Source organism: Phyllostomus hastatus, unplaced genomic scaffold, assembly GCF_019186645.2.
Source record: "Phyllostomus hastatus isolate PE091 unplaced genomic scaffold, TTU_PhHast_1.1 phas_contig_304, whole genome shotgun sequence".
Lineage (NCBI taxonomy): Eukaryota > Metazoa > Chordata > Mammalia > Chiroptera > Phyllostomidae > Phyllostomus > Phyllostomus hastatus.
In genome coordinates, this window is record NW_025333845.1 from 480,316 (window position 1) to 503,729 (window position 23,414).

Consider the following 23,414-nt stretch of genomic DNA (forward strand, 5'->3'; position numbering starts at 1 on the left):
CCCAGGCTTGTTAGAGTAACCTTAGATAGTGGGTGTCCTGTAAGGTCCAGTGACACAGCCTCCCTGATCACCTGACCTGGGCACTCCAGGTGCCACTCCACCATGTGGGCTGTGTACACGCTCCTTTTGTAAGCCTTGCTTGCTGTTGGCATTTTGATGGGAGGGATTTAGCCCCAGGCCAATGGGCTGCCAAGAACTGGCTGTGACCACTATGGAAGATCAGCTGAGCAGGAGCCCACCCCACTGAGCAGGACTTAGTTTAGTAGGACTTTAGTGCCTGCTGAGTTCAGCCCTTGGGTGTGTTCCTTATGGAAGTGCTTGAGAGATAATGCTTCCTTATGGTCTGAAGCTGGCCACCAGGTGAGCTATCTCTGGGATCTTCTGGGAGGTGCAGCTCAAGGTCAGCTACCCACTGTGCTTTGCCAGGGACTACTAGGCATGAGCTAAAAAGAGATCTGCAGATGACTGTCATTTGTGCTGTGTTGGGAGGTGCCCAAGAGAGGCCAAGCTCTGATCCAAGGCCAGATGGCTGCTGTTAGTGCTGAGCCTGAGGGCTTTTATCTAGAGGTACAGGACACACCCAAGGTCAGATAGATGTTTGTTTGAGAGATTTTAAGAATGTCAGCAGCATAAACAAAGCCAGGCTGTTTATATGGAAAAAAATACTGGAAATGGCTGTGGTGGGCTTACAAATTGGGTGGCAGGGGAAATCTCAAGGAATAAGTAGGGTGGGGCAAATAATGTTAGCCAGACTAATAGAGACTCAGTTTTGGAGCCCACCTGCTGGCTTTGTTGGGGAATATTCAGCAAAGGAAGAATGGCCCCTGCCATCACTTCTTTCTGGAGAAAGCTACCCCATCAGCTCTCATTCTGATGTCAGACAATTCAACTCCTTCACATATGCTCCTGGAACCTTTCCAGCTGCTGCCCCAACACTGGAGTTCAGAACGAGCCTGAGATGGTCAGTGTGAGGGCCCTTTAAAAGGAACATCAAGGACCCCATCTCTCTCAGCCTCAATCCCTGCTGGTTTTTATAACCAGAAGTTATGGAGACTTCTTATCCTGGCATTGGAACCCTGCTTGGGTGGCCTGGTGTGAGGCTGGAAGTCCTTGCTCCTCAAGGGATACCTCAGCCACTGATATAACCCTCCTGATTTTTATCTACCACATGAGGGTGAGGTACCAGCTCCTTCTGCATCTCTGCCCCTCCTATTAGTCTCAATGCAACTCCTATTTTATATCCGTTGTTATACGACTTTGATTCAGCTAGATTTTAGGTGGTTCTGAATGGTGGTTGTTCCGTAGTTTAGTTGTAATTTTGAGGTGGCCGTGGGAGGATTTGAATACTGCATTTACCTTCACTGCCATCTTGACCAGAACCCCAAATCTTGTTAATTTTAGATCTTAAATATATCTCATATGTACTGACTAAATTCATTTTTACATAATAATTTTAGCTCCTGGTGTGTCTTTCTAGAACTAGTGAACTCTTTTTTTGATTTTCTCCTTTTCTGCTTGTCTCACTTGAATCCACATAGTATGTGAACTTATAATTGGTAAATATCACTGAAATCATGTCACTCCTTGCTTTGAACTCTTCAGTACCTTCCCAGGATGCTTTAGATGTGCAGACCCTAGCAACAGCCAAGAAAATGCTATTGATTTTAACACCCTTTTCCTCCCCAACCTCCCCTTAGAACTATCACCCTCTTTGTGTCAGCCACATTTTTAAAAGATTCCATGATCCATCTCTACAACTTCCTTGCCTACTGCTTTCTTCTTAAAACATCCTTATGCCTATTTTCAAGAGTTAATTTCTAATCCACCCCCAGATCTCAGCTTAAGGAACCTTCCTCAGGGAACCTTTCCTTTATCTCAATCTCAGTGTGAACTTTTTTGACACCCACATCCTCAAAGCAGTTTGTTCTTTACATTTTTGTTACTAGTCTCAGGGATTGTTATACCTGAAGTTTCTTTGATGTTTGACACCCCAGTGGATTGTATTCTGCATAGGCAGTATTTTATACCTGCTTGCTTGCAGTTAGAAAATTTTCATTTAGTATTATTCCTGTCTCATAACTTAAATATCAGTTCACTGAATAACTAGTTATACTCCCTTGAGGACTGATTGACTTCTCCAAATATTAACCCATTATAAATTAGAATGTGTAAAAAGAAATTACGCAAAATATAATAAAATAAATAATTTAATATGACATCAGGGAGGCCTTTATCAAATGGCCCCAAGATCTTAATAAAACAAATATAATTAAAATTATTTATACAAAATATTTTATATTATGTATATATACACACAAACACAAAAACTGAAAATATTTACAATATTGAAGGCTTACTAGGATTCATTTATCATAATATACTAGCACAAATATAATAGCACAAATTAGGATAGTATGAACACCCTGCTAGGACAATAAGTAAAGAAGTTTAAAGATAGACATGTAAAAGTATACAGCAAGCTAAAACAATTGCCAAAATCTAGGGGGTTTATCAATAAAAAATAATTAAAATTAAAAAAAACATAGTATCAGATTGTACTTAATCTTCCATAAGTATTAGGAGTATTTTATCATCTACTTAGCATTAGGGAGAAAAACACATTATAATGACAAACAAATCAACCCATGAAATTAATAAATGGCAAATCAATGAAGTCAAGAGCAGACCCCTAACGAGCCTCATAATGTCATTTGAAGAAGTAGAGGTTGCCACAGAAGATTTTGAGACCTTGTTCAATATCTTTGCTCTCAATTCAGAGAAATCTCTGATACCCGCTTTCTTCCCTGGGCAATCATTCATATCAGAGTTTAGCTTCTAAATCTATGTTTAGCTAAAAGGCGAAGAATGCCATGTTGAATTTGTTTGGTCTTGATGCTATAAATGATAGGATTCATTAAAGGAGGAAAGAGAAAGTAAACATAGCTCATTATAATGTGGACAACTTTTGGCACATTTTTCCCAAACCTGTAAATGAATGACAGACCAATCACAGTTACATAGAAGACGAGGACACAACTGATGTGAGAAATACAGGTACTGAGGGCTTTGGCTCTCTCTTCACCAGAGGCTATGCTCATGACAGTCTTAAGAATTAGGATATAGGAGAAAAGAATAATCAAACAGTCTAAGAAGAATGTTAAATAAACCAGAACTATAGGGTAAATTCTATTGAAAGTTATGTCAGCACAGGCAAGTTTCATGACGTCTTGGTGAAGACAGAAAGCATGAGAGAGAACATGAGAGTGGCAATATGTATATGAAAAAAGACTCACGATTAAAGGTATAATGGATATAAAACCCCTCATAAAAGCCCCTATCCCTAACTTTACCACTTGAGTATTGGTGAGAATGAAAGTGTATTTCAAGGGATTGCGAATGGCAATAAAACGGTCATAGGCCATGGCAAGCAAGATACCGGATTCTACAATGGAAAGAGAGTGAATAAAGTAGGCCTGCAAGAAACAGGTTCCATGGCTCACCTCCCAATGATTCACCCATAAGACACCCATTACTGTTGGCATCGTGGTCAATGTCACCATTAGATCTGTTCCCGCCAGCATGGCAAGGAAATAGTACATGGGTTCATGGAGACTGTGGTCCTCCTTGATGAGGTAGAGAAGAGTGCCATTGCCAAGAAGCACAGAGAAATAGACAGCAAAGAAGGGGATGGAGATCCAGTGATGAGCGGCCTCCAGGCCTGGGAAGCCAGTTAGCAAAAAGGGAGCATCACTAACATTGGGCCACATAGTATATCCACAGGTAAAGAGAAACTTTCTAGAAGTCTTCAATCAAGGAACCCAGATATTTCAGTAGTAAAATATCATGGTAGACTCAGTGACAATCTCCATAGTTGGGAATAATTAATTGCTATGATTAGTAAAGATTTTCAGGTATTATTTGAGATGAGGAATGTTGGTCTTTTCCTAATTGGAAAAAATATTAGTTTGATGATTAACATTTTTTCGAATTAAAAGAAACAGTTTCATTAGTTTTTCTTAAAACATTAGCTCTTACTATTGTGTGTATCATATGTTTAAAAATTTTTGCAGCAACAGTGATAACAATAACAAACAAGATAAATAAATACAAATGGATAATTGTACTTGTTTTCTTGCTGTGATTGTTAACTTTTTAGAAACATTTAATTATGATATAGATTCTATTTTTTACAATCATAAAAATTCATACTCTTTTTAGGTAGACACATTTTTTCTTTGTTTTTGAAATTGAATGTCAGTGTTTTATGGGATACAAGCATCACCACCACTTCTAATTGCTTTGTTGCTCCAACAGTTTACCCTTTTCTACAGACTGGCTACAAGAAGTGTGGGCCACAAACCAGCCCCAGCTAACAAGTTTGGGGACTTGCTAGATGTGCAGCTTTGTCATGAATCAAAATTTGCATTTTATTACAATTCCCAGGTAATTTGAGTGCACAGTAATATCAGAGAAGCACTGCTCCAACCATGTCCTATCTAGTCCATCTTTGGGGATAAATGCTTTTTTATTCTTGCACCTGCTTGATGCCCTCACTCCTTCTAAATATTCTCACACAATTATTTTTATTGCTCCTTTGCCATTCAGTGGTTCTTTTTCTTCCTCTTGTCCTTCCCAAAATCATTTGACATAATTGTATGTGCAGATTCTTTCTCTATGCTTCCACTTAGCTCTATCTCCTTTTCCTCCAATGCTTCACTCCCAAGGAGCTGTTGTTTGTGTGACTGCTCACATTATAATGTTTCTACAGCCTAAAGATGTCAATTATCTCCACTGTCTTCATTTTCTTGATTACCACAACCCAAAATTAAGGAACTACTACCTTTTAGGCTGCAGTTTATTTCACCAAACACTCAGAAGCATCAAAGTAGGACTACATCTTAAGCAAAAGAATGTTTCCCTCCTGCATAAGATGTCCTTAATATCAGAAGTAGATCAGAACCAGAATAAATCACAGAGTCTAACTCTTGTTTTACAAAACTCTTTGAAGTTACATCTGCATGAACATGGTGCTCAATGAGATACAAATACCAATCCTGGGAGATCTCTAAAATTAAAGCACATGTAAGTCATATAGGGGTTTAAATTAAATAATTATGCAAATGTTGTTCTTTCCCTGAAAGTGTTTTTAGCTTTAAAAAGATGGACCTCAAAATAAAATAGTGAATTGTGAATCCATCCTAAAATCATAAAGTCCAAATAAACAATTGACCAGGGAAGATAATATGATATCTATTCCTTCTTGTCTGCTCTTTCATCTCTCCTGAATGGGGTGGAGGAGTGGCCTTCATAGGGGTCTGGGGATGTATCTTGCTGAGTCTCACTGGTAATTACCCATGCCTTTTATAAGTAAGTAAACATAATCTGCTGTTAAAATCGAATGAAAACAATATACTTCTACCAAGACAAATGAATGAGTGCATAATGTCACATTTAATTTAAGGCATTCACAGTGATCCTAATGCCAATCTAAGGGTCCAGAAAAGAAAAGCCAAATCTAGTACAGTTTGTTTAATATACTTACTGAAAAGACAGAAAAAGTCTGGGCTATAGTGTTTCCCACATAAACTGCGATAGTTCTTCTATAGAGGTCTCTGGAAAACCTTTAAAAATTGTTTTCCTTGATTGCATCTAATATCAGAAGGGCAAAGAGTCATTTCATATTTCTGTCCCTCACATCCACCCTCTCAGGTCTTGTTGGAATAGGGTCCCACTGCTGCCCTATTTGAAGATTTAGTCCAGATGATTCCCTTGCATAACCTCCTCAAGAGACCTCATTAATAAGCTACGTATGTAGAAATCACCTCCCCAGAATTTCACCTTTATAGCCACTCAGGAAACTCCTTGATTTCTCTACCTTCTCTTCTCTCTCTAGGAGAAGCTGGGCCATTCAATGCCCTAGGACTTTCAAGTGTTTTCTAAAGTGTTTTCCACAGTGTAAAGAAAACTGGGAATTCAAATGCTGGCAGAGGTAGGGATGTCAGGACTTGCTAATGTGACATCTTCCCCACACCTAGAATCCTCAGCATAGGGATTTAAGAAATCCACATGTGTCCTTTTTGTTGTGTCATTGAAATGCCAAACATATTTTAGTTTATCCCAGGGATCACTTATTCCATTCTTGGTCCTAGAACTTATGAATTCCAATTACATTTTTGTCTTTTCTGCTTCTTTGGGGTGAAATAAGTTCTGATATAGGAGAACATCAATAAATTTCTTAATAGCCATGTGCATGACAGTCAATGTTTGTCTTAAAATTACATTATATTTACATCATTGACCAGTTTGTGTCAGGTTTACAATGAAGAACAATTTTTTTTCCACAGAACATAACACAATAGTGAGTGGGTACTAGAAAGAAAATATTTACCCTAAGTTTCCAGAGCCCTGTTATTCCTGTAGAGGTGGAAGCATGTTTAGGGGAGCACATAAAAATGTTTGGGGTTAGGGGAAACTTCCCAGAGAAAACGTGGTTTAAGCTGAAACTGGAGCAGTGAGAATGGTATGAATATGGTAGAACAGAGAGAACAAAATGTTCACAGGCCAAAAGCAAGAATAAATATGACAAATTAAAAAAAAAACTGGTATACCTAAAAAAAAAAACATGTGGGAAGACTTGACACAAAATGAATCTATGGAAGCAGAGTCACATCAGATACAAATCATGTAAGAAATTGAACTTTACCCTACAAGCAATGAGTGTGAAGTAAAGGGGTTGAGGTCACCATTGGACAATCAGTTACAAATTTGCTGTGGCTAAGTATGAGGAACACACTGGAAAGGCCAAAGAGAGAGTGAGAGCCCTGGCTGGCGTAGCTCAGTGAATTGAGCATGGGCTGCAAACCAAAGTGTCGCAGGTTCGATTCCCAGTCAGGGTACATGCCTAGGTCGCAGGCCATGACCCCCAGCAACCACACATTGATGTTTCTCTCTCCTTCTCTATCTCTCTCCGTTCCCTCTCTAAAAATACATAAATAAAATCTTTAAAAAAAGAGAGAGAGAGAGAGAGTGAGGAGAGTGTACGATACAATTGTAATAATAGGGTGAGAAATTGTGTGGGTATGGATGTGATGAGGTGTTCTTAGCAGGGTTAGATAGAATTGGACGAGATTTCTATGATTCAGAAGAGATGTTTGCAATTTGAGGAGAGATAATAGTGAAAAATTATATCTGCATTTCTGATTTTACCTGAGTGGAGGGCAGTTCCATTTATTCAAATGGAGATTGCAGAGAGAGAAAGACTCTATTAAGTAATCTATGATTACTTGTCGTTTGCCACTTTTGCAGTAAACATTGATTTGCACTTTAGATTTGGAAAAAGAATAAGGAGAATGTGTTCAATTTAGGGCATTCTGTTTGTGAGTAGTTAAGTAGAAAAGTCTCTAGGCAGTTATGCATGTATGCCTTGAGTTTAGAAAACAATATTTGGGCAGAAGGGATTTGAGAATGATCAGTAATTAGATTAAATTTGATAAGATTGGAAACTTTGTTTCAAATTACTAGAAGTGGTTGTTAAGAGCTTGGGCTCTAGAAAGAGTCTGCCCGAGTGTGAACTCTAACTCTATTTCTTACAGGTCCAATGTTTTTAAATAGTCATTTATTCAGCTTCCTCATCTCTAAAATTGAGATGATAGAAGTTGTTGAAAGTATTATTGCTAGGATTAAATAAATACTACTAAGAATGATGATAGAGATTATATTAATTAATTTATGCAATTGTTGGCACAACGCCTGCAAAATGTTAAGAGCCTAATTGGGGGTTATTTTGCTGCTTTGTTATGTTTTCTCAGAAAAAGAAGAAGAAGATGGCTAAGATAGATTTAAAACAAGCAAAAAAAAAAGATGTTGACATGATGGTTTCTAAAGAACTGAATAATAACATATTAGCATTACTTAATGGTAAATTAAGACAAGAAGGAATCAGAAATTAAAGCCTCAGTGGGCTGGAGTCCCTGATGTCATCGGAGAATTCTGTAGTGGAGGTAACTGAGAGAAAAAGCCGGAAGGAATATAATAATTTTCAAAGGCTATTTAAAACTTTTGGTGATGTTATTCTTTCTTTATTTTTAAATTACAGATTACATTCAATATTATTTTGTTTTAGTTTCAGGTGTAATCATAATATTCTTATTAGCTATCTGTTTCATTATATAAAAGGATCATCATATATTTAATAATTTTCTACTGGCTGAATATTCTTCCCATCTAATTATTGTAGCAGTTCAAATTTTTTAAATATTTGTCTTTGCTGATATTAATGATTGGTCATAGTATAATATAATTAATAGAACATATGAGTGCCAGTAGTAATATGTATTTCCTCAACTCCTCAGAGAAAAATTCTTACCAGGTACATTTTGTTATTCTGGATTGATAGATGAGATAACTGAGGCTCAGAAATTAAATGACTTGTTCAAGATGACAAAAGTAACAGAAGTGTTTTTTTCAAAGGCTGCATTCTTTCTGCCAGATGATGCCATTTTGTTTTACAAATTTTCTTTATTTCCTAAGTATAACTTTACACACAGAAATTTACTATATCCAAAGGTATAAAAATGATTAAAATTTTTATCCTTTTTAAGTGTAATTGGATGCTTTTTATATCTAGTGTAAACTATTCCTTTTATCTAGGGCTATTGGGGGTAAAATATTTGAAAGAATATAATTTTATACATAATAATATAGTAATTGGAATTGATTCCATTTCTCAAACTATCTTCTTACGTTTCTTAGATGATTTTGTTTACATATTTTTATAATAATAAAATAAAGATCATGCCTGTTACATCTTTTTAAAATAGTTTATAAATATAGAATTACCTTGTCTATTTCATGGTTTGTCTTTTATTCCTTTCCAGTTATCACTCAATTAGATACAAGTGTTATGTTAGACTTAATCATGTAGCCTGAAAAATTTTTAAGTGTACATTTTCTCTTGCTTTTAAGCTTTTCTATACATTTTTAAAAATTCTTCAAACTGACTGGATTACACATGTTAATTGATCTACACTGTTCTCTCTTATCAAATCAGTAGGAAACTTAAAATGAGGGAAAAAAAGGGTGAATTAAGAACAATGTCAGACAACAATGGAAGGGAGGCGAGTCAATAGTTTTCAAAGGTTTTCTTGTAAATAATAATTTTCAATGGAGAAACAAATTTTTACAAGGTAATCTTTTGGTTATAGAATATGGAAAATCACCCCACAGATCTCAGTAACATATAGGGACATACATTTTCTCAAATTAAAAAAGTCGTGGGCTAATTTTTATTTTTATTTATTTTTATTTTTTATCCTCACCCAAAGACTTGTTTTCATTGTTTTTAGAAAGAGAGAAAGAAGCCCTGGCTGGTGTAGCTCAGTGGATTGAGTGCGGGCTGCGAACCAAAGTTACGCAGGTTCAATTCCCAGCCAGGGTACATGCCTGGGTTGCAGGCTATAACCCCTAGCAACCGCACATTGATATTTCTCTCTCTCTCTCTACCTCCCTCCCTTCCCACTCTAAAAATAAATAAATAAAATAAAAAAAAAGAAAGAGAGAAAGAGAGAGGAAAGGAGAAAGAGAAACATCGATGCATGAATGCAAGACAGAAGCATCAGGTGGTTGCCTCCCAAATGTGCTCCGGCTGGGAATGGAACCACAATCTTTTGGTTATGGGATAAAAATCCTACCAAATGAGCCACACCAGCCAGGGCTGGACTAATTGTTGATTGAATATATTGACATTTCATTTGTTAACACATTTTCTATAATTTTGCTTAAAGTGCAACATTTTCCCTAACTCTTCTTACTTCTTTATGAATAAAACATAACTTTTCTTCATGTATGGCTGATGTACAGCTGCTGGTCATGTTGACTTCTACAAGGAATAAAATGCATGACAGGCTCTAAGTTACCTTTCCTTAAATACCTTATGTATTTCAAAACTATAAAATTATACTATTTCTTGCAGGTAGTTTTTTACCAAACCCTCGTTCTAGGGGAAAAAAGATAAAATGTTGCCTCTGCAAATATTATTATGTTTTATAACATATCTCTGTTTTATTAAGCATATGTAGAGATTATGAATTGCAGAACACAAAACAAAATTTCACATGTGCAAGACATGGGACTTTATTATAGGTGATTTGGAGTCTTCATCTCATTAGTTGGCAGACACTAGATATTACCAACTCAAAGTCTTCTCACTAATCCTTGGTGGGCATCTAATCACACTGGCATCTCATGGCAGCATGACCTCTCTTCCTCTGAATACCTTACTCTCTTCTATTTCTGATCCACTCTAATGTCATGCAGTACCAGGGGTTATTGTCTAAAACACGTCATCACTCTGATACACTGAAAAGCACAGAGGAAATATTTACACTGTTTTCCACACAGTGCCAGGAACTCTCTCAAGTTATTTCATTCTCATTTCTTTAGATAGACTCTGTAATAACTTAAAGTATCATTGGTAACCATTAAGCTATGTGATTCTGCCAGAGTAGGAAATGACAGAAAGAAACAAATCAATCTACCAAGCGGTACAAGAGAACTAAGGTCAAAGTAATTGGTGATGTGATGAGGCAAGGGGCTAAAAATCAGAGCAATAGCCCTGCATCTTTAAAATAATGGGAATGGCAGTTCTTTTGATTCTAAGACACATTGGCATCATACAGTTAAATCTACCAAGAAACTCATTTTTCAGTGGGGAGAACCTCCTTAGTAAAGAGATCAGGGTAAAGTTCTATGGAAAGAGAGAAGGCGATTGATACCATTCTGGATCTGCTTGGTCTTAATACTATAGATTATTGGATTCATAAATGGGGGAAAGAGAAAGTAGACATAGCTCATGATAATATGCACTACATGTGGCACGTATTTCCCAAAGCGATGAATGAGAGTTAGCCCAGTCACAGTGACATAAAAAACCAGAACACAGCTAATATGGGAAACACAAGTGTTTAGAGCCTTTGTCTGCTCCTTATGTGAAGCAATTCCCATAACAGTCTTAAGGATAAGGATATAAGAGATAAGGATAAGCATGGAGTCCAAGAAGCCAGTTAATGAGACCAGGACTATAGGATAGAGTCTATTGAAGGTGATGTCAGCACAGGCTAGTTTGATCACATCTTGGTGCAAGCAGAAGGCATGGGAGAGGACATGGGATCTGCAGTAGGGGAATCTAGAGAGGGTGATGATTATGGGCACAATAAGTATAAATCCTCTCATTAGAACCCCCAGACCTATCTTCACCACCTTAGCATTGGTGAGAATGGAGGTGTATCTTAGGGGATTGCGGATGGCAATGAAACGATCATAGGCCATGATGAGCAAGACTCCAGACTCCACGATTGACAGTGAATGGATTAGATAGGCCTGGAAGTAGCAGGCTCCATGGCTGATTGCCCTGTGATCCAGCCACAGAACACCAAGCACAGTGGGCATTGTTGTCAAAGTCACACCAAGGTCTGTGGCTCCCAGTAGAGCCAGAAAGTAGTACATAGGCTCATGAAGAGTGTGGTCTTCTCTGATAAGAAAGAGGAGGGTGCCATTGCCAAGGAGTATGGAGACATAGATAACAAAGAAGGCAATGGAAATCCAAGGATGAAATATCTCCAGACCTGGGAAGCCAGTCAGTAGGAAAGGGCCAGCACTGATATTGGACCACATGGTGGACTCCTGTGTTAAAAAACAAACAAACAAAAATAAGGTTTTTCTAAATTAGACTTGTCTACTAGAAATACAATTTAAGCCATACATGTGATTTTACATATTCTAATAGCTACATTTAACAAAGGTAAAACAGGAAGAGTTACAAATAATTTTAATGATGTGTTTTATTTAATCTACTATATTCAAAATATTATCATTTCAAATGTAATCTGTATAAAATCATGAATGATGTACTTTATATTTTATTGGACTAATGCTTCAAAATCCAGTGTTTAGTTTACACTTTAGAATATTCTAACTCTAGCTAAGCACAGGCTACAATATTGAATAACACACCTCTAGACTATGAAATTATTTTTGCCATATCATTAAACAAATAAGAAATCCCAGTCTTTGTGTAGAATTATGCTCAGCTTATAACCCTCCATAAATTTTTCATCCAAGTTCTCTAACTCCAGTATTTCCTAATCCCTCATTATCTGGGTCAGAATCCTCTGCTAATGCTTAACTGAATGTCTGACCAGATTTCAACTGAAATCCAAAGTCCTAGCTCTAGCTCTGCCTTCTAGTTTCTTCTCATCTCTATTGTAAACATGTTTCACATTATGGAAAAGAATTTGGTACTTTCATTTTGGATTCACCATTCATATTGTGTTCACTTATTTAAAATAAATAGAAGTTGGTGGTACCTACAAAAATGAGCATTAAGGACACAAACTTCATGATCTTTTGAGGAGCAAAAAGTAAGGTTTCCCTGGTTTGTGACATCTTTCTTTGAATTGAATCTCACACTACAATACTCTCTGTGAATACGTTATTATGCAAATTCACAGGACCACCCCTCTCAGAGTCCCTTCAACTATTGTCTGACTTCACAGTATTTTTATATTACTAAACTTTATGGAATTTACAACTTTCTGCTTCAAGGAAGTATTGCATTTGGCTTCAGAATACAGAATTGGGAAACTTGAAAGTGACTTTTTTTCATTTCCTTTTTTCAAATATATTTTATTGATTATGCTATTACAGTTGTCCCATTTTCACTCTTTCACTCCCCTCTACCCTGCACACCCTTTCCCACCCACATTCCCCCCTTTAGTTCATGTTAATGTGTCATACTTATAAGTTCTTTAGCTTCTACATTTCTCATACTATTCTTACCCTCCCACTGTCTATTTTCTACCTACCATCTATGCTACTTATTCTCTGTACCTTTCCCCACTCTCTCCTCCTCCCACTTCCCTGTTGCTAACCCTCCATGTGATCTCCATTTCTGTGGTTCTGTTCCTGTTCTAGTTTGCTGAGTTTGCTTTTGTTTTTGTTTTAGGTGTGGTTGTTAATTATTGTGGGTTTGCTGTCATTTTACTGTACATGTTTTTTACCTTCTTTTTCTTAGATAAGTCCCTTTAACATTTTCTATAATAAGGGCTTAGTGATGATGAACTCCTTTAACTTGACCTTATCTGAGAAGCATTTTATCTGCCCTTCCATTCTAAATGAAACCTTTGCTGGTTCATAGAGCAATCTTGGATGTAGGTCCTTGCCTTTCATGACTTGGAATACTTTTTTCCAGTTCCTTCTTGCCTGCAAGGTCTCTTTTGAGAAATCAGCTGACAGTCTGATGGGAACTCCTTTGTAGGTAATTACCTCCTTATCTCTTGTTGCTTCTAGGATTCTCTCCTTCATTTTTACCTTGGCTAATGTAATTATGATGTGCCTTGGTGTGTTTCTCCTTGGATCCAACTTCTTTGGGACTCTCTGAGCTTCCTGAACTTCCCGGAAGTCATTTCCTTTACCAGAATGGGGAAGTTCTCCTTTATTGTTTGTTCAAATAAGTTTTCCACTTGTTGCTCTTTCTCTTCTCTTTCTGGTACCCCTATAATTCAGATGTTGGAATGTCCTGGATGTTCCTAAGCCTCTCCACATTGTTTTTTTGAATTCTTGTTTCTTCATTTTTTCCTGTTTTGTTGTTTCTTTCTTCCTTCTGGTCCACTGCATTGATTTGAGTCCCAGTTTCCTTCCCATCACTATTGGTTCCCTGTACATTTTCCTTTATTTCACTTAGTGTAGCCTTAATTTCTTCACCCATTTTGCCGCCCAATCCAACCAGTTCTGTGAGCATCCTGATCACCAGTTCTTTGCACTATGCATCTGATAGGTTGGCTATCTCTTTGTTGCTTAGTTGTATTTTTTTCTGGAGCTTTGATCTGTTCTTTCATTTGGGCCATTTTTTTGTCTTGTTACATCTGTTATGTAGTGAGGGGTGGAGGCTTAGGTGTTCACCAGGGCGGGTTAACCCATGTCACTGGCTTGTGATGCTGTTTGTCGGGCAGGGGGTCAGAGAGGGAACAATGGCGTTTGCTCTGCTCTCTGCTGGATTTCAGTCACTTCCCCCGCTTCCCACAAGCAAACTGGGACTTTCTGGTGCTGATCCCCATGTGAGTGGGTTTGTATACATTCTAGGACCCTGTGGGTCTCTCCAATGAACTCTCCTGTGAGGCTGGGAGTTTCTCCCACTGCCAACTCAACCTCCACAGGTGTTTTCAGTTCGTAGTTTGAGGCTTTATTTCCCCATGCTGGAACCCTGTGGTGGGTGGTCTCTAATGCTCCCCTGTTTTGCCTGGTTTATCTGCACAGGAATGTGGGACTGCCTGGTCTGCCAGCCACCTCACACATCATGCCCTCCACAATCCTCTGCCTTGCTGGGTCTGCCTGCTACCATCTTGCACGCCCAGGGTCTGCCAGCCACTGCTATTTTTGCCATGACCCTCTCTGCCCAGCCACCTGACTCTGCCCCTCCTACTGGTCTGGGTGAATGTGTCTACTTTAACTCCTTGGTTGTTGGACTTCTGTACAGTTCAATTTTCTGTCAGTACTGGTTGTTTTTTTGTTTCTAAATTTTTGTTGTCCTTATTTTGGTTGTGGGAAGAGGCACAGTGTGTCTACCTACACCTTCATCTTGGCCAGAAGTAGAATATCATAATTTTCTTTTAAAATTGGATTCATAGCAGCATGTATAAAGGACCTATAGATGTGGACAATGGGGTAGGGATTGACTGTGGAAGTTGCGGGAGGCAAGAGAGAGTAGTGGAGGGGAAATTGGGACAACTGTAACTGAACAACAATTAAAAGAAAAAATAAATTTATTAGGGTGACAGTTGTTCACAAAACCACACAGGTTTTAATTGTACAACTCAATAAAACATCATCTGTACACTACATTATGTGTCTATGGCCACAAGTGAAATCTCTTTCCATCCCTATTTTCCCTTCCTTTACCCACCACCCTCACACCCCCATTCCCACTGACTCTTACCACTCTGTGTCTTTGCTTAATTCTTTCACCTTCTTTCATCCTGTTTTCCAAACCATTCCCTCTGACAAATGTCAGTCTGCTTCTTGTGTCCATACCTTTGTTTCTGTTTTGTTTATCAGTTTATTTTGTTCATTGGATTCTACATATAAGTAAGATCATATGGTACTTGTCTTTCTCTGACTTTCTTATTTCACTTGGCATAACACTCTCCAGGTCCATCCATGCTGTTGCAAAAAGTAAGAGTTCCTTCTTTATGGTCAAGCAGTATTCCACTGTATAAATGTACCACAGCTTTTTTATCCACTCATTGGCACTTGGGCTATTTCTAGATCTTGGCTATTGTTAATAACACTGTGATGACTGACTCTTATTTTTTTTAGTTACTAAAATTTAACAAAAGGCAATAAGATTTGCCTCTATTACTGTCATCTGTTATTTCTTGCTTATTAAAATCTCATAGTTTTGTGCTAAATACAGGACATGCAGTGGTAAAAAAAAAGCAGATATTTACAATTTATTAGGAAGATAAAAAATCCCATATATTGACATTACCAAATACAGGTGAGAATGTGGAGCAACAGGAACTCTCACACATTGCTGGTGGAAATGCAAAAGGATAGAGTCACTATGGAAGACAGTTTAGCAGCTTCATACAAAACTAAATATTCTCTTACATACAATGTAACAATTGCATTTCTTGGTATTTACACAAAGGAGTTGAAAATTTACATCTACACATGCCAAAACCTGGAAGCAAACAAGATGTCCTTCATTAGATGAGTGGATAAATACACTGTGGTACATCATCCCTGGCTGGTGTGGCTCAGTAGTTGAGTGCTGGCCTGTGAATCAAAGGGCTGCCAGTTCAATTCCTGGTTTAGGGCACATGCCTGGGTTGCAGGTCAGGTCTCCAGCAAGGGGTGCATGAAAAGCAACCACACATTGATGTTTCTCTCCCTCTCTTTCTCTCTCCCTACCCCTCTCTAAAAAATAAATAAATAAAATCTTTAAAAAAATAAAAAATAGTGAAATATTATCTAGCACTAAAAAGAAATGAACTATCAAGCCTTGAAAAAGCATGAAGTAAACTTGTGTGCACCTTACTAAGTGAAAGTAGCCAATGTGAAAAGACTCCATGTGGTATAATTCTAATTCTATTACATTCTAGAAAAGTCAGGGACCTGAGACTTATTGCTATAAGAAACTGAGTTCTGCCAACAATATGAATGACTTAGGAAATGAATTCTTCTCTAGACCCTTCATATAAGAGGCCAGAACAACAATCACTTTCATTTTGGGCTTAAATAGAGGGCCTAAAAGGGGAACCCAGTCAAACTGACTAAACTTCTGATGGACAGAGCTGTGCTATTATAAATGAGTGTTGATTTAAGCAGCACAGTTTTTGGTTATTCATTACACAGTAATAGAAAAGTATGGAAGTAGGGACTGCTATAATTCATATCTTACTACTAATAATACACTAATACTTAGATAGTTTATATGAGTTAGTTGTTATGTCATTAGGTATTGCCACAAAATTTCCACATGGAAAAACCCAATATAGCTTCAATGGCTACAACAATACAAACTTGTTTTTCATTCATATCCACAGTTCAGCTAATTTTGGGTTACTTTGGCTGGGTACCTCTGATTATTTCTGCCTCTTTTGATCATGCACCTAAGTTTCAGCTGTATGTCATCTCCATCCTTTCATTCTCTTACTCCCTCCTTTTTATATCCATTACACTTTTACTGGGTTTATTACTATCTTATTCTTCACTTTACCTTCTCCCCTGTAGTCCCAAATGTATTTCCTGTATCACCGATGTTTCAACACAAAATGTCACACAAAATGTTTTGTCTTTCATATTTCTATTACCAGTCTCTCAGACCTAGTATCTCAATTAACACATTCATATTGAAACATGCATGTACTCCCACTCCTACACTAGCATTGTATATCTTTCCAACTGCTGCATTGAACAGTAATTCTCCTGGAAGAAATGAGAGATTTTGACATACTGACCCTTTATAAAATTTAATTACATTAGTATTAATATGCTGATGCACTGCCTGGATGGTTTGCTAATGGTTAAAATGATTTACATAACAGCATTGACCTGAAAATAATAGTAATTGCAATATATAATTATCTGATATGTAAGCTATCTGATCCATACACTGTCTTTTCATACAATGTGCAGTTAAGAGTCACCAATAACTCACCAAATACCTATGTATGTGCTACCATCAGGCCTTCCAGATTCAAATTTTTCCCCAGCTGTGGATGTGATTGATTGATCAGTCCTGACTTTGTCTTACCCACTGGAGTTCTTATACAATGATCAGTTCCAAGCTTTTAGGGAACAGCAACTCTTAAGGATAGGCTTTGGGGTAAGAACATAACAAACACAGTTTTGTCCTATAACTGAGAAATAGTCAGATCACTAAAGGCAAAAGGCAAAAAGAAGAGGAAAGAGATAGCATAAATATCACAGAAAGATATGAGAGAAAGAATACTGAACACAAAGAACAGAACCTAGAGGAAGGAAAAATGTAATATGAGTCTTACATACATCATGATGATCCCGCCCTGCACACTCACTCTCAATATCAGTCTCTCTTCCCTTCCTGCTTCTTTCAAAAATACTTATCTCATAGGAAAAATATTTTGGTTAGGTCTGGGCTAACCAGAAAGTTTGCTAGGAGCCTGGTTATCTTGATCCTTCAAGTAACCACTCATGACCAAAAACAACAACAACAACAACAACAAAACCCCAAACATCATTTATCTCTGAGAATCAGTATTTTCTAGGATGTCAACTTTTATATTGCTATCTGTTACACTGGACATAATCCATAGAGACAAATAACAGCTTTCTTCCGTTTTCTATTTACCTTCTTGCAACATCTGCATGGAGGAAGAGGAGTCCAAGAAAAGCAGTCTCTTTATCTTCCTTTCTATTATCTACATTCCATTCTCCCATGGTAACCAAAGACTTACCTGGGGCACCAGGAATTAAGGGGAGAAGAAACTGCTGGATCTTGATGTAGAATGTGCTGTGAATGATACTTATGAAGACTGCTAACATTATTAATTGGTGAAGTTACCTGTATAGAAAATTGATTCCCCAGGGTCCCTATGGCTGTAGATAATTAGGTTTCTGAGATACCTTTTCCCAGCCTCTTTGGGGAAAAGAGGCGAGCCCCCAGAGCTGTGTCCTGTATCCCCACAGTTTCATTGCAGACAGAAAACAGAACTGTAGCTTCACCTAAGAGATGGAATTTATGCTGCAAATTATCTTTGTCCTTTTGGATTTCCATCTCAAAAGAGAAGATACCGTCAAAACTACATTTGACTTTATTATTCCTGAATCCTGGAGCAAGTAAACTCACTAAACTTAGATGAAGCTAGATCATTTCCTGACACCTTTCCTTGGTTTCAAATGAGATCACTCATTACAGTATTTAACATACATATTCTTGAAGTGATTTTTTTCATGAATGAGTGTAATTGCTAATAAATACAAACTGTGAGCTTTTCATATGTCTGTTAGTCATTCTCACAAACAGGTCATAGTTCTTGCTGCTAGAACAATTTAAATCAAGTAAAAAATCTTTTGCTATAGTAAGGTGAAGTCATGGACATTGATTCTTACCATCTTTGCCTTTCTCTAATAATTTGTAATTGAGCAGAAAGGGTATATTCATATTCTGGCAGAGACACAGATCTCAGGGGCTCTATTGTCTTGTCTGGGTTTTGTCTCCTAAGTTTATCCTGCAGCCTAATCCAACTGTGAGACTTTAAAATGAGAGTGTATGCAATGTGGTTAACCATGTAAGTCACACTTTGGCTTTTGACATTTTAGTTTCATTTAAATTACTCCTGAACTCCCCTCTTCTCATACATCTTTCTGAAACTCAGTAGGATTTGGAAAGTCATTATTAAGAGATCATCTCTGGGGAGTCATGCAGGGCATTCCTTCATTAATACACCTCAAAAAGAGAGAGAAGGAGAGAGGAAGATGGTGTCAAGGTAGGGGGGAGTAGATTCCACTTTTCCCTACACACAGGAGAAGAACCTAGCTGATCTATGGAGGAACAGACAAACAGCCAGCAGTACCCCAGCATATGTCAAAATAGGAGACTAAAAATTGTAGCAGACATTGAAACACCAGATGGTAAGGAGAGTGCTCCAGGACAGTAAGGTCCCTGGGACCAGCATGGGGGCCAGGGTGGCTATAGCCCCAGGCCTGGTGCCTGCCGGGTCTGCCAAAGGGATTTTGGGAGAGGGCCAGGTCAATTGCCCCCTCCTCTGCCAAACAAGGTTTGAGCAGCACCAGGAGAGACCTGATTGCTTGAAGTTGCAGAGAGGGGAATAAGTATTATGTGGCAAACACACAGGGGCTGTGAGCACCCACGGAGTCTGTGGACACCAGCTGGGGAGAGTTGAGAGTCAGGCCATGAGGGGCCCTGAACCCAATAGTCCCTGGTCTGGCTGGAAGATTGGGCTGTGTGAGAGAACAGGCGACTGTATGGAGTGGCAGGCTCGAGCAGGAGGAATTTCTCAAAAAGAAAAAGTGAAAAAAGAGACACTGTTTGGGGAATTCTCCTGCAGCAATCACTCCAGCCTCCTCCCCACCCAGCTGAGAAGCACTCCCAGGTAGTATGGAAGCCCCTGCATGCACTCCCATATCCCTGGGAAGAGTGCATGGCGGAACCCTTGGGACCGGAGGTGGCCTGGCTGAGCACGTGCACATGCAACCTGGAGAGAGTACAGTCTGTGGAAGGCCCGGAGCCCACAGAGGTAACCGTGGGGAAAGTGTGCTCTGCAGAAGGCCTGGATCCCACTCCCAAAGCCCCAGAGAGAGGCGCCAGGCTAGCTCTGAGGATAGTGCATTCGAGGCTGACTGAGTGCTGATCAGGAAGGAAGAAAAGGGAAACCAATTGCTCCTCAGCCTGCTGCAGCCAGGTAGACCAGAAAAAAATCATTTGGCCAGTTCAAAACAAACAAGAGGCTTTTTTTTTTAAAGTAACTCTTTATTTTTTAATTTTTATTATTTTTATCTCTCAATTATTTTTTTCTCTTTCCTTCTTCCCTATTTTATTCCTTCTTACTTTCTTTCCAATTTTATCTCTTCTTCCTTCTTTCTTCTTCTTTTTTTTTGTAAATACCCACAAGTGAGAACAAAAAACCCAGAACTGTGAAAAGACCAGAATTGGACCCAAAGAGGGGGCATCCCAGCAGCTGAAACAGTGAGACAAATTTCACTTTGCTATTACAGAGAACCTGCAAGTTATTGCGTATTCGTATTATTATTTTTTCATTATTCTTACATATTTTATTTTAATAGTATTTTTATATTCCTCTTCTTTCTATTTAGTTTTCTTTGCTTGGCTGGTTAAACAGTATCATTTGTCAGGATTCCCCTGTTCTCTCTTTCATAGTGTATTGCTAATTTACTGTCCTTCACTTCACCTGTGTTCCATTAGCACACTACTCAAGGTTCTATACTCCCTATTCTTGTTATCCAAATCTCATAGATTCTGTCATATGATTGTTGTTCTAATATTATTGTAAATAATAGCTGTTCCACACAATTTTAAATACTACACAACACCCTTCCCAGATCTTACTCCACTTTACAGTTCCCTGAACACTATCACTGTAGTGGTTAACTCTATTCTCTCACAACACACCTATTTATTATCCTTTACTCCCACCATACCTCAGAATCTGACCTCCTACAACCTCACTTCTTTCTAGATCCAACTCATAATCCTTCCCTCCCCAACAAGAGTCTTATCCTCTTTCCATACTTTCTAAAATGTGTCTAGTTGAGTAGAAGATCACAGTTAACATTATACATAGCCAAAGGATCTCCTAGCTCTTCTCTACTGGCTGCTGCTGTAAATACCATAGAATACTCTCTTGCTGTCTTAAACCATTTTGCCTTCCTCCTCCAACTGACCACAAAAAAGAGTAGGTGGAAGATGTGAAAACCAGCATACCTGCTGCAAGAGGAAACCCATCAACAAAGGAACCATCAACAGATAACAACAGAAGAAGGTGAAGGAGGGAGTGGAAGCCACACTAACCTCAATCCAGGACCTATCTGGAAATATAACGAAATGGTGGAGAAATTACCCAGAACAAACAACTGAATAAGAACAAGGAGGAATCCTCAAAACCTTGTACACATGGAGAACCAGCTTCAACACAACCTGTCCACACAAGCACACCAAAATACAAGAGGTGGTGGACAGAGTGACCTTCAGTTAACCAGCTTGTGGGAAGGACCAACCACAGAAAGACCCAACAACAACTAAAACCCAAAGACAAACACAGAGCCAACTTAAATGACAGCCCAAGACCAGAGAGCTTGGGACATCAAGGAGATTGCTCCACTGAATCTCACAGGTATTCTACCACAGAAGTTCACACCATAAACCTAGGGAGTCATAACAGGTAAATTTAAGAAGCTGAGGTTAACAAGAAGAGTCTCACAGACAATGGGAAGACAAAGAAACAACCCCCAAATGAAAAGAAAGGAGGAAGCCTCAGAAAGAATGCTAAATGAAATAGAGGCAACTCAACTATCAGATATTGAGTTCAAAGCAATGGTTATCAGGAAGCTCAATGAGCTCACAGTGAATTACCAGAAACTACAGGGAAACTACATTGAACTCACTACAAACTATGTCAACATGAAAAAGGAAATAGAAGCTATCAACAAAGGCCAAGAGGAAATGAAGAATACAATTTCTGAACTGAAGGACACAGTAGAAGGAATCAAAAGCAGGCTCAATGAAGCAAAAGTCAGGATCAGTGAGCTGGAGGACAAGGTAGAAAAAAACACCCAGAAAAAGCAAGAAAAAGAAAAGAGGCTCATAAAGAATAAACAGGGATTAAGAGAAATGCAGGACAATATGAAACATAATAATATCCATATAATAGGCAACCAGAAGGAGAAGAAGAAGAGCAAGGGATAGAAAACCTATTTGAAAAAGTCATGATGGAAAACTTCCCTAATTTGATGACAGAAAAAGTCACACATATCCAGGAAACACAGAGAGTCTGAATCAAGAGGAACCCAAAGAGGCCCACTTCAAGACACATCATAATTAAAATGGCAAAATTCCAAGACAAAGAGAGAATCTTAAAGGCAGCAAGGAAGAAACAGGAAGTAACATATGAGGGAACCCCAATAGGGTTAGCAGCTGACTTCTCAATGGAAATGCTCCAAGCCAGAAGAATGGCAAGAAATATTCTAAGTAATGAGAACCAGAGGCCTGCAACCAAGGCTACTTTACCCAGCAAAGCTCTCAATCAAGCTAGAAGGCCAAATAAGGAGCTTCCCAGACAAAAGAAGTCCAGAAGAATACACCTCCACCAAATAAGCTCTGTTAGCAATGCTAAAGGGACTGCTTTAAGTAAAGGAAGGAAAAGAGAGACAGAGGAACACAGGTATGAAAATGGAAATGATTAAGTACCTATCAATAATAACCTTAAATGTAAATAGATTAAGTGCTCCAATCAAAAGACAGAGAATAGCTGAAGGGGTAAGAAAACATGACCCACACATATGCTGCCAACAGGAGACCCACCTCAGAACAAAAGACCTACACAGACTGAAAGTGAAGGGCTGGAAACAAATTTTCCATGTAAACAGAGAGAAAAAAAAAGCCAGGGTAGCAATACTCATATCAGACAAAATAGACTTCCAAAAAAGGTCCATAAAGAGAGACCCAGAATGCCACTTCATAATACTCAAGAGAAGAATCCACCAAGAAGACATAAACATTGTAAATATATATGCACCCAACATAGAAGCACCCAAATACATAAAGAAAATCTTAGAGGACTTAAGGAAAGATATTGACAGCAACACAATTGTAGTAGGGGATTTTAACACCCCATTGTCAAAAATGTACAGATCTTCCAAACAAAATATCAACAAAGATATTGTGACATTGAACAGTGCCCTAGATGAAATGGATTTAACTGATATATAGAGAGTCCTTCATCCCAAAGAAGCTAAATACACATTCTTTTCAAAAGCACATGGAACATTTTTCAAAGATAGGTCACATGATAGGACACAAAATAAGCCTCAACAAATTCAAGAAAATTGAAATCATATCAAGCATTTTCTCCAACCACAAGGGACAAACTAGAAACCAACCCCAAGGAAAAAAAAAACAAAACGCTCAAAATCATGGAGATTAAATAGCATGCTACTAAACAATGAATGGGTCAAGAATGAAATTAGGAAAGAAATCATAAAGTTTCTGGAAACAAATGAAAAAAAAAACTCACTACAACCCAAAACTTATGGGACACAGCAAAGGCAGTCCTGAGAGGAAAATTCATAGCAATACAGGCCTATCTAAAAAAGATAGAAACATTTCAAATGAACAACCT

At 38.2% G+C, this 23,414-nt stretch overlaps 2 protein-coding genes across 2 annotated transcripts; both read right to left on the minus strand.

Annotated features, from left to right (window-relative positions):
• Window positions 1–2,828: 2,828 nt before the first annotated feature.
• LOC123819291 (olfactory receptor 51B2-like) lies at window positions 2,829–3,767 on the minus strand. The gene has a single exon (XM_045839592.1). The coding sequence runs from the start codon at window positions 3,765–3,767 to the stop codon at window positions 2,829–2,831; it is 939 nt and encodes a 312-aa protein (XP_045695548.1).
• A 6,964-nt stretch (window positions 3,768–10,731) lies between these two features.
• LOC123819235 (olfactory receptor 51B2-like) lies at window positions 10,732–11,670 on the minus strand. The gene has a single exon (XM_045839549.1). The coding sequence runs from the start codon at window positions 11,668–11,670 to the stop codon at window positions 10,732–10,734; it is 939 nt and encodes a 312-aa protein (XP_045695505.1).
• Window positions 11,671–23,414: the final 11,744 nt, after the last annotated feature.

Bases quoted from the DNA above. Each gene is read 5' to 3' on its own strand.
- LOC123819291 (XM_045839592.1), bottom strand. From the start codon at position 3,767: ATGTGGCCCAATGTTAGTGATGCTCCCTTTTTGCTAACTGGCTTCCCA.
- LOC123819235 (XM_045839549.1), bottom strand. From the start codon at position 11,670: ATGTGGTCCAATATCAGTGCTGGCCCTTTCCTACTGACTGGCTTCCCA.